Source organism: Aethalodelphis obliquidens, unplaced genomic scaffold, assembly GCF_003676395.1.
Source record: "Aethalodelphis obliquidens isolate GAN/ISIS:26980383/991018 unplaced genomic scaffold, ASM367639v1 scaffold42, whole genome shotgun sequence".
NCBI classification, from domain to species: domain Eukaryota; kingdom Metazoa; phylum Chordata; class Mammalia; order Artiodactyla; family Delphinidae; genus Aethalodelphis; species Aethalodelphis obliquidens.
The window spans coordinates 2,727,005-2,738,784 of record NW_020837986.1 but is presented as its reverse complement, the minus strand read 5'-3'; the positions used below and the strand labels follow the sequence as shown (position 1 = coordinate 2,738,784).

Here is an 11,780-nt window from a genome sequence, read left to right as displayed (position 1 = left end):
CGGAATGTCATGGAGAGCAGCTCGGGTGTGGAAAAGAGTCAACATGCGTACGTTTACTCAGAATCCATCAGCTGCTGAGCCTTCTACCAGGTGCCATGGAGGGTTGCAGAGATGGACAGGGTGTGGGGCTGAGTTCAGTCTAGTTGGGAAGACAGACATCACCACCGCCAGGACTGCGGTAATGGGCGCCCCCAGTGTTTACAATGCTGAGAAGGTCTATCCAACATTCACAGAAGGATGCCTGTTGGGGAGGACGGTAAGGGCTGCTGAAGGTCATATCTCCTTCAGCTCATTGGCTGCTCACTGCCAAAGTCACAGAATCATCTGCCCGGGCCATTCCAACGTTATCTCCAAAGACCTGTTTGGTCCTTCCCTAGCAACCCGGGCCCACATTGCCTAAAACCCTTAGTTTTCTCATCTCTAAATGGAGCTAATAATAATAATAGCTGCCATCCTTTGAGTACTAACCAGGTACTAGGAAATTCACATAAATTATGTCTAAGTCTGCAAAGCATAGCTTTTTATGTCTCACTGATGAGGAAACAGAGGCTCAGAGAGTGAGCACCCAAGGTACAAGTGGTAGATTGGATTTTTGGATTCCCTAATAGGGTTATACATCCACAACCCTTGCCATGTGACTTTGCAGCACCTCCCACCGTGGGTGGAGTTTATTCCCTGCCCCATCAGGGTACTGTCCATGTGACCATCTTGGGCCAGTGGACTGTTAGTGGAAGGATGTGATGGGAGTAGAGGCTTTAAACGTACCATGTGGGTGCCTCAGTGTTCATCACGAGAAGAGCAGGCCCCAGGTAGTTGCTGCCCTTTTCATCTGGACCTTAGACTGAAAGCAGAACAGACTTGAGCCCAGCTTGTGGCCTCGAACCAAGGCCAGCTGGTCCACTGCCTGAAGCAGAGCTCACCAGCTGAGGCCAGCCCATATCTGCAGAGCTGCAGCCCTTAGCTTACCTGCAAGTGGACAGCACCTCAAACACCTACTTTACCTTGGCGCAAAGGACCCCACAGGTACACGGATGTCCTTTCCCCTCAGCTCTCCTGGAAAACACTTCTCTCACTCTCCCCCACCTCCTAGTTAGCCCTGAAACCAGACTATAGTCTCGGAGACTCCATTCATTCTAGAGGTCCTGGGACATGGCCTTCCACATTCGACTGCATGTTTTAACTATCTCTGAGTCAATCAAAATTAAAACACTGACATGTATGGGGCTTCTTTTTCCTGAATTTTTTTTTTTTTTTTGCCACACCATGTAGCACGCGGGATCTTAGTTCCCCAACCAGGGATTGAACCCGTGCCCCCTGCAGTGGAAGCACGGAGTCTTAGCCACTGGACCGCCAGGGAAGTCCCTCTTTTTCCTGCTTTTAAAGTAGTTATAGTATTGATGGCACATTAGGGACTTATTGTGCACTTGAAAGACTTTTATATAGTGCCTCCCATAGACTAGGTCCTGTCCTAAGTAAGCCCTTTACAAGTATCAATTCATTTAATCCTCACAACAACTCTACAAGGTAGGTACTTCTATTATCCCCATTTTACAGATGAAGAAACTGAGGAACTTGTTCAAGGTCAGCCAGTGTGGAGGCAGAGGCAGAATAATCTCCTCCGTCCTTTGCTTTTCTGAGTGTGTTATGTAAATCATCTCTGCCTGAGCTGGGACAATGTTGGGGTAGCGTAGGGGAACACTCTGCTTTTGACGCTTAGCACCCTGTTTGGATGTGCTCATTTCATTGCCTGTGCCTGGCTAGACTGAGGGCAGAACCGTGTCTCTGAATTAACACCGTGTCCAGCATAGTGCCCCTCACCTAGCGGGGCAATGGATGTTGAGTGAGGTGAGGCATTATCCCCACCTTACCCTTCACAAAGAGGCTCAGAGATTCTGACCTGACCGAGGGCACACAGCTGTAAGTTCTAGTCAGCACGAACGCAGAGTCTTTCTGCCACCAGATTCCATGCTAAATATAACACCATTTATTCTTTGTAGTGACTGCATTATATTCCTGATGTGGTTACCATAATTATTTAACCAATTGGCAACAGTTAGATAAATTTTGACAACTTTGCACTATCACAAATAGCTGCAATGAAATCTTTGTGTTTATCTTTGCCCACCTCTATGAACATTCCCATAGCCTAAGTCCCTAGACTGAGATTGTTAGGTCTGCACATTTTTTTGGTTTGTTTTTGTTTTTGGCTGGGCCACACGGCTTGTGGGATCTCAGTTCCCTGACCAGGGACTAAACCCGGGCCAGGGAAGTGAAAGCCTGTAATCCTAACCACAGGCCACCAGGGAGCTCCCGGGTCTGCACATTTTAAGTCTGGATACGACAAGGTTACCATCTAATCACGTGGGCCCAATTTACCATCTCCCCTCTCCCTAAGGTATGGGAGGACCTGTTTTCTACGCTGTGTGTGTTCAATTTTAAAACACCCCAGAGACTGTATTAGGGATTTCTGGGACAATTTCTGAAGGTGACTATACTGCACGGAGTTTCCCTTAACAGAATCTACCCTCTCCTTGATATCGAAATTGGAGACCTTTTTAAAAAGCCTTCTGCGGTTCATCCCTCTGGGAGCTAGGTCCAGCTCCCCATGTCCAGGAAGTCCCTAGGAAGCCAAGCAATCAGGTCTACACTGCATTAGGCTGTCGATGCAGAGAAAAGCAGGGGTATGATAAAGTGCGCCCAGAGATCAGCTCCCCGGTCACTCACCGGGAAGCCAGCTGCCACCTCAGCTGAGTGCGAGCTTCTTTTCATGTTGTTTCCTTAAATAAAAGTCATAACCAGCTTGGGAAGAACTTTTCATCAAGCGGAGCAAAGAAATAGAATAGAGCAGAAGAGTTGATGAGGTTAACCAGTCTGTGCCCGTCATTTATCAGATAAGGAAGTTGAGACCCAGAGATGTTGAGTGACTCAGCCAAGGTCACACAGAAGAGCAGAAAAAGCAGTGGTGGAAGCCAGCTCAAAGCCGGGCGTTCACACTTCTAGCTGAGTGCTCCTTATAACACAACAGGGCGCATCCAGGACCTCCACTGACAGTCCTTTCAGTCTGCCTTTCTTCAATCTCTGTTGCTCTTGAACATGAGGGGAAAGTTAGGTTTCTTGAGAAGGGATCTCTGGATGAAAATCATGGCAGCTCATCTCCATGCCTTTGTGCATGCTGTTCTCGCGTCCTTGGAGTCTGTCCTCTGCCTAACTGCTTGAACTCCTTCTCATCCTTCAGGACCCAAAAGAACTATGTGCTGTGAAAATATCCCGTGATTCCCCAGGGCACCTGGTTGTCCCCTGCTCTGTGTTCCCAGGCCCTGACCTTGGCCAGCACTCGGAACGCTCTATGGTGGTTGTTGACTCCTTATGCATCTTCTCCAGGAGTGAAAATTCCTCAAACACACAGAGGTGGGCTTCCCTGGTGGCGCAGTGGTTGAGAGTCCGCCTGCCAATGCAGGGTACATGGGTTCGTGCCCTGGTCCGGGAAGATTCCACATGCCGCGGAGCGGCTGGGCCCGTGAGCCATGGCCACTGGGCCTGCGTGTCCGGAGCCTGTGCTCCGCAACGGGAGAGGCCACAACAGTGAGAGGCCCACGTACCGCCAAAAAAAAAAAAAAAAAAAAAAACGCACAGAGGTAGCAAAATCAAACTTTGCAACCCCACTCACACCTTAAGCTCTGAAGGGATAGATTTTGGACCACAAGCTCCAGGAGGGAGGGAGTTCATTATCCTGTCCTAGCTCCTGGCTCACAGGATAAACTCAAGAAGGGTTTGGTGCTGCCAACGGAATCTGAACAGGGAAGTTCTGCCAAAGGAGGAGCTTCAAATCCTGGAGCCATTGGGCTTTTGACAGATACTACGTGGAGGGGCCAAGCAGGTCAGGCTGACCTGACGGGAGAGGGCGCTAAAAGGTACGAAAAGTCCTCACACGCGTATAGGCCTCCAGGGCTTTTTCACAGATGACCTCATTTGAGTGAACTTTGTAACTGCTCTTGTGTAACCTTCCTCTTACTGCCAAGAAAACTGCTCCCAAATCCGGCTGATCCAGGCCTCAGGACTCTGAGACACAGATGTGGCACAAAGGGAAGGAGTAAATCAGGCTGAGAAATACATGACAACATATCCTTAGGTCACAGGATTGAGGAGAAAAAAAATAAGAGTGACTACAGCCTTGAAATTCCCCTATACACAGCGAGTAGCTCCAGTAAGAATTACTCTCCTTTCATAAAATGGGCTGAGCTGTCCTGGTTCTGGAATTGAGGGTTTTGGAAAAGAACACACGAAATGCAGGAATGTGGGATTTCATTATCTCTAGTTTAATTTGCCTGTTTACACACACGATCTGTATGTGTACATAACAGTGGTGAGAGCCATTCTCTAAATACAATCTGGTACTCAGACGACGACAGATGCATGTGAAAAATGAGGCGCCGGTGAACGAACCTCAACACGGAGAGACAACCAAGCACGGTGGTATTCTGTGATCACAGAGGCCCTCAAAACCCTCTTGTTCAGCACCTGGGGAACAGACACTTTTCAAAAGACAATACAAGGCTACTTCAGCAGGACACCCAGACCCCAAAGGGCACTCCAAAGAACATATTAGTTTCCCTGCCTTCTCCAGAGGAGCCATAAAGTTCTAAAGGCTTAATCAAGAAAGAGGAGGCAGGGGGGTTATCACCTGCTATGCCCATGTGCTGGGCATTTCACATACATATTCCCTTCATCCTGACAGTACCACCTCCATTTTACAGATGGGGAAATTGAGGCTTGACCAGGGTCAGACACGATTTGGACCCACATCTCACATTTGCCTAAACTTTCAGCCTTGCCACGCTGTGTCACACAGGGATTGAGAGCATGTTCCCTAGAGACAGGCAAAGGCGCTAAGACTGAACAGGAAGTGGCAGAAGACTCCTCCATATACAAGATTCGGTAATGGACGCTTTCCGCAGAGTCAGAGTCAGACCTGCAGGAGAGAAACGTCTGGACATTTAAGTGAGACAAGTGAACTTCTGGCGTCACCTTGTGCCTGCTGCCTTTTGGTGCTGAACGTGAAACGTAGGAGAGATGTCAATCCCTTCAGCAAGCCCCTGCCACCTACCCCAGCCCCACTTCCACCACCCCCGTTTTCAGATGTAAGCTCCAGGGGGCAAAACAATTCTCCCGGGGCCCATCATAGCTTGCCAACGCTCCCAAAGCACCACGGTGACACCTTCGAAATCTCACTGTCAGGTGTTTCTGCCACCTTTGGGTACAATGTATCACAGCCCACATTTTGATCGATATAGGTTAACCTGTGGCCAGATGAGATACGAACTACATATTTTAAGTACACATTTATACGCAATACATTTTACACTGAAGATTTTCCAGACCTCAAACTTCTACCAACCTAAGCTTGAGTTAAGCCAGGCGAGTGCAGTGCTTATCGGTTAATGCTATTACTAGGCTTGACTGGGGCGGGAGGGGCGTCAAAGAAGCTTCCAGGATGATTATCCAAAACGCACGGGGCTTGGTTCGAAAGGCTTAAGAGACACCCTGAGAGAGGGAAGGGGTATCTCATCACAGAGCGGTAACTGTGCCTTGGTGGGGCAGAGGGGACAGGGCATCTCACCACTCCCAGCACTCCCAAGGTGAGGGCCACACAAGGACAAGGCTGGAAATTGAGAAGGGCTGCAGAGGGGAAATAAAAGGTTGAGTTCAAGGGCAGATGGACAGGCCCGTTTGGTCTGGTTTGGGTAGTGGTCCAAGTAAGAGGAGGGTGGGCCAAAGTCAAGCCGCCATTTATCAGGGACATTTTTGCAGACAGGTTGGCTTCTTGCCATCAGAAGCAAGGGAAGATATTTTCGTCCACTTCTGACTTAGCATAACCTTGTCCAAAAGGGTAAAAGTGCCTTGGGCCACAGCGATGAACACAAGGCTTATTACCACACAACTCTGAAGCACCACTCAGTCTACACCACTGACGGGTGGTCAGGGGAGGTTCAGTGCCAATAGGCATTTTGCAAAATTACCCTGACTCAGCTTAAAATTCAACAGGTTATGAAAACGTCTGCTCTCCGGTTTTATTCTTAACAGAGAAGAGTCCCGTGTGCTTGAATTCAATACCGTAGGCCAAGAGTGTTCTAAAAAACCCTCAAAGCAATCTACACATGTGCCAAAGTGCAGAGTCGTGAGTCATTTTCTGGAGTTCTGTCAACAAAGAACAAACGCCATGATTGTTATCAAAAACTATAAAGCATTCACTCACAATGGGGGGGGGGGGAGTAACCTTACTGCTCCGAAAACCAATATATAATAGACAACATGGACAGAAAAGTATCAATGTTCATTACCTAAAAATCATCCAGTACTCCGTCGCAGAGGCACTCCAGGTTAACTGTTTTGGTAGCTAATCAGAAGCCACTTGGCAATATTTAACGTTCCGCGGACGAAATAAATACTACAACCAGAATGCGTCTTTCAGGCAGTTGGTTGTTTCATAAAGAATCCTGCTGGAAATAAATGCTTCTGTAAAACTGACCAGAGGGAGCTACTGTTAAATAACAGCAATAGCTATTGACACAGAAGACAAGGAAGAATCAGGGAGCATCTGATGGCAGCAGAAGAGAGTCCTGAGGCCCCGGCCCCACTTCAGCCACACAACAGAGGCTTTCCCGATCCCGCCCTCTCGCTGAGCCAGAGCTTGGCCCTCTTCGGCCAAAAAGGATGTTCCAGATTAAGGTCAAGTCTTGCCAGGAACGCAAAGTGCCTGACTGGGAGTGGCGGTGCTTGTGACACAGGGCGATGCCACCAGGGACAGTCTGGGGCCTGACCTTGCTCGCCCCCCAGACTCCACCCCACCCCCACCCCACACACTGCCTGGTAAGCTTCCTCCAGGAAGCGGGATCAACAATTTAGTCGATAACTAAGAAAGATAAGTGGAAAATCTATTAGCCACTGTCCTGCTGTCAGCCCTTTTGCTTCTCTTTTATTTCTTGTAACCGTCTTGCTTCAGATTCAAACTAGAGCTCTGGGGAGGAAGTCCTGGAGAGAAGGATTTCAGATACCAACACCCGTACGTCCCGTACCAGCCCAGCAGACCGAACAGGGTGCCAAACACTTTCTGGGACAAGTTGTGAAAGTAAACGGCCGTGCACAGAAACATCCACACCCAGATGAAGGTCAGGAGGCCCAGGGCGACCCCCAGGGTGGTGATGGCTGCGTGAAGCCAGTGGCTTCGGTCCGTCCTCAGCTCGTGCAGCACAGCCATCTCCTCCACAATCATAAGGACACAGAAGGTGAGCAGGAAGGAGTGGCCTGAGATGTCAAAGCCATGCCAAAAGCCTCCTTCCCCGTGGCACTGCTGCTTACTCTGGTGCTCCTTTCTCACCCCCTCCAGGGCTGGCGACTGGTAGCAGCTGCCTGTGTAGTGCTCAATGTTGGCGAAGACGGCTGTGCCCACGTACCAGATGGCCGTGCCCACAAGCAGTGTGCTCAGCCGCCGCAGGACCAGGCCGGCCTTGCCCATCAGGTGGTAGTTGGTGAGGGTGATGAAAGGCAGGAGGAGACAGAAGGTCCAGGCCCAGGCCATTTTGACAAAATACCTGGCAGAGGAAGAAAGTGGAAGTGAAGACGGGGACATGGCAGAGAGGGAACAATGTCACCACTCAGGACTCTGGACTCTCGAGGGAGGGAAAAAGGAGAAATAGGTGATAAAAGCTATAGACCACAACTTCACTCACTAAGTACTTTAAGTGTATTAACTATTGAATCCTTACACAACTCTAGGAGGTAGGTACTGCTATCATCCCTATTTTACAGAGAAGAAAACAGAGGCACAGAGAAGCATCGTGCCCAAAGCAGAGGTCATCAGTGGTGGAGCCGGGATTTAAACCCAGGTTCTGTGATCTTAAGCACTACGCTATTTGCTGAAGCAAGTAATTACAGAGCTTTCACATACATCCACTTTCCCATAGAATACTCACAGTTACCTCGGGGGGAAGGAGTCACTAGCCCCATATTATAGGTAAAGAATAGTTCAGTAATTTGCCAGGATCACACTTACATGACCAGCAAGCCCAGGTTAAACCAAGGTTTGGCCAGCCCCAAAGCCCATGCTTTTTCTACACCAAGGCTTTTTCCTACGTGGTAGAAATGATCAGACAGAGCATGACTTCACGCCAGAAGACCCAGGTTCAAATCCTGACTCCGACGTATTACCACACCTCCAGGCCTCCGTTTCCTCAACTGTTAGATAGAACTGAGGGGACCCAACGACTTTTAAATCCAGAGCCAATGATTCACTAGTTCCCTTTCAATAATTAACTAGCATAGAGGTGTGGAGCAAAACACCAGAATCCACGGCAACTCGCAAAAGACAGGGACTTGTCTGCCAGGCTCTTCGGCTCCCAGCTCACCCAGGCCAGATCAAGCAGCAGCTGTCTTGTCTGCCTCCCCTGCCCTCATCAAAGGTGGCTGAGCTGGGGACCAGGTGCGGTAAACACATATGCAAGAGGCTTGGGGCCATGGCCACTCTCATAACCTATTCTCAGCCCAGCCTCCACGGGTGGGTGAGGAAGGAAGGTGCACAAAGGACAGAAGGACTCTTCCTGGGTTCCAAAGGTTCTTCAGACACTACCCAAGGGCCTGTCGCTAAAATCTTCCCTGGGGCTGATATGCAAGGATCTGGCCACAGCCAAGACCTGTCAGGTATTTGATGAAACTGCTGGAGAGAGAAACCAGGGTTTTAAGTAGATAACCAAAGTTGGACTGACTTTTGGGAGATGCTGCGGACACTGCACCTCCCAAGGAGAGTCGAAGCTCACGTCAGGGGAGGAGTTTTATCTTTCAGAGTTTCCCTTTACTATTGCAACGGTGTTTGCGTCGATAAACTTAAAATCCAAGAGATTTAAAAATAAAAAAAAAAAAAAGGAGGGGGTGGGTGGACTTAAGGAGAAGTCTCAAAGGGCCCGGCTGGGATGGTGTTCCTAGGCCACTGCCATGAACTTTGAGTTACTGAGAAAATCCAAGCAGATCCAGGGGTAAGGTCACGGACTGGAGGGTTCCACTCCGGGGCGACTGTCTTGGAACGGGGGTTGGCATGGGCTAGGACAGGCTCTCAAAGGTGGGGGGCGGGGGGTGCTGGCGAAAGAAGGCAGGTCTGCTTGCCCCACCCAGGTGTGATGGGATTCTGTCAGCAGCTGGGGGGTATCAGATTTAGGGCGGAGGCGCAGGGTCTGACATTGGCAGGCAGGAGGGAGGTGGCATCTCCCCCAGGGCAGGGGCCAACTCCTAACCCCACAAAGGGAGGCAGGGGGAGCAGCGACACAGGCCGGTTCACCCCCCTTCCCACCCCCCACCCCTACACACACACAGACACACACACCACCCTGCCCAGTCAAGCTCAGACTGTCTGGTTTGGGTGTGCAAACGCGACTTGCTAGTGACACTAGCTATTCCGGGGTCCCTCCATCGCGACACGCGTGCAGACGCTGCTATCACGAAGGGGAGAAGGATCTCCCCTTCCAATGACTCGTCCATCAGGGCAGCTAACCCCCGGCTCTCTGGGCAAGGCGACAGCTACGGCAGGGACAGGAGAGGACCCGGGGCGCACTCACACGTTGAAGACGTTGCGCTTGTTGCTGAGATAGCTCTCGGGCAGAGGGGAAAGCTCCTTGAGGAGGGAGCCCGCCAGCATGGAGGCCACCAGGGCCCCGGGCAGGTAGCGCCGTACGGCCGCCCGCACCAGCGTCCCCCTGAGGGCCCACGCGCAGCGCTCCAGGTGCTCCATGCCCGACCTGTCGGCCTCCGTCAGCCTCCCCGTGCCCTCTCGGCCACCGTCTGGCCCTTCGTCTTGGCCAGCGCCACCGCCTCCCTTTGAGCGCACGCGCGCCGCTCGCAGGCCCCGCCCCCGAGGAGCGTGAGCGCTCCGGAGCCCGCGCGCTCCCCCTCCTGGCCACCGGCGGCCCCTGCAGCGCTCCTGTTTCCAAAATCCTCGCTTGCCTCCTTGCCTTCTCGAAATCCCGCCGCCAGGGTAACATGCTCCCGGTAAGGAAAGGCACACATCCTCTGTGCCTTGCTCTGATCGGAGGAAAAAGCGCTTGTGGAAATATTTGCTGGAGGTGGGGAAGAATAAACGTAGAGTTGTAGGAATTGGAGCAGTGGTCCCAGCATCATTTAGTCTCTCTTGGAGATGCTTCCTCCATCTGAGCCTTAGTTTTCTCATCTGTAACATGGGGAGCCAAGAGGAGATCAACCTTTCCCGAGTTAGTTTATGAACTCGAGGTTCATTATGGTGGTCCAGACATACGGACATGAGAAAATAAATGCATAAAATAACCATTAGATTTGCATTTTAAATTATTAGCTTTATTTTCACTTTTAAAACTACTGTGATTGGTATTGAGAGAAAATGCTGGACGCTGGGGGTTAACGGCCATCAGATGAGGGCGTTGATGACTCAGTCACTCGTTTATCACAGAGTTAAACCCACTCATCCCCTGTCATGGCTGGGTGTCTAATTGTTTCCCAACCTTGCGGCATTTCTTTGCCACTGTATTAGTTTCCTAGTGCTGCCATAACAAATTACCACAACTATGTTGGCTTAAACGAACAGAAATTTATTCTCTGACAGTTCTGGAGACCAGAGTCTGAAATGAAGCTGCTGACAGGATTGGTTCCTTCTGGAGGCTCTGAGGGAGGACCCTTTCCGTAGCTCTCTCCTAGCTTCTGTGACTGCTGGCAGTCTTGGCATTCCTTGGCTCGTGGCTGCATCACTGCAATCTTTGCCTCCGTCTTCATGTGGGCTTCTCCCTTCTGTGTCTCTGTGTGTCCTCTCTCCTTCTGTCCCTTATAAGGACACTAGTTATTGGATTAGGGTCCACTCTAAATCAGGATAATCTCATCTTGAGATCCTTAATTATATGTGCAACGACCCTATTTCCAAATAAGGTCACATTCCTAAGTACCAGGGATCAAGACTTTGACATATCTTTTTTTGGGGGGGGGGTGTCACCATTCAACACATTATGTCCACCTTAACTGTTTTTGCTATGTCCGTATACCACCAATACTATTATTCCTTAACATTTTTCTTTAAACAACACACATTTAAAACTGAGATACTTATTCAATAGCCTCCCAAGCAGAAATATCCATGGAATAATAGATTCTGTGTGCCAGTTATGTTTTTTCTATTACAAAAAAAAATTTCTATTGAAATATGCATCATCTCTAACTGCCTAAAATAATCTCATGTCCCTAAACCAAGGATAGCTACTGCACTTTGGGAAACACTGGCCTGATTTACACGTATAATACAATGATGTTTAAAATCTCTCATGCAGGGAATCAATAAACTAATAGGAGTAAAAGTATTAATGCCTTAAAACTGTCTCAAGGTGATCGGTAAATTGCATTTCTCTGACCATAGTTTTTATGTAGCAAGACGTCTCTGGGTCTTCAAAAAGCTAGGTTGAAAAAAGCAAAGGTACTGGTGATTATACTAATTTGCCTTTTCATGATTGGAGATAAAAACCACACAGCTGGCAAGATGTTAATTGTGAAGGCAGCTTATAAATAGTATCTGAAACCGTCTGTATCTCCTGAAGATTGTCAGGTGCTGAATTATTGTTACTTTCCATAGCAAGCTGCATAATGGTTAAGAACAGGGAGGTAGGACTTCCCAGGTTGTGCAGTGGTTAAGAATCCGCCTGCCAATGCAGGGGACACGGGTTCGATCCCTGGTCCGGGAAGATGCCACATGCTGCGGAGCAACTAAGTCCATGCACCACAAC

General features: G+C 49.6%; 1 protein-coding gene across 3 annotated transcripts; it reads right to left on the bottom strand.

Annotated features, from left to right (window-relative positions):
- Positions 1 to 4,293: 4,293 nt before the first annotated feature.
- FITM2 (fat storage inducing transmembrane protein 2) lies at positions 4,294 to 9,846 on the bottom strand. 3 transcript variants are annotated; one of them, XR_003427057.1, is made up of 3 exons: positions 9,603 to 9,829; positions 6,339 to 7,589; positions 4,294 to 6,195 (listed from the first exon to the last, which is right to left on the bottom strand). XR_003427057.1 is itself a non-coding variant. In XM_027078261.1 (2 exons), the coding sequence occupies exons 1-2, from the start codon at positions 9,773 to 9,775 to the stop codon at positions 6,974 to 6,976; spliced, it is 789 nt and encodes a 262-aa protein (XP_026934062.1). In that variant the 5' UTR covers positions 9,776 to 9,846; the 3' UTR covers positions 4,294 to 6,973. The 3 variants fall into 3 exon arrangements, 1 of the variants encoding a protein (XP_026934062.1); XR_003427058.1 differs by having other exon boundaries at positions 4,294 to 4,518; XM_027078261.1 differs by having other exon boundaries at positions 4,294 to 7,589; positions 9,603 to 9,846.
- Between the last annotated feature and the right edge of the window lie 1,934 nt (positions 9,847 to 11,780).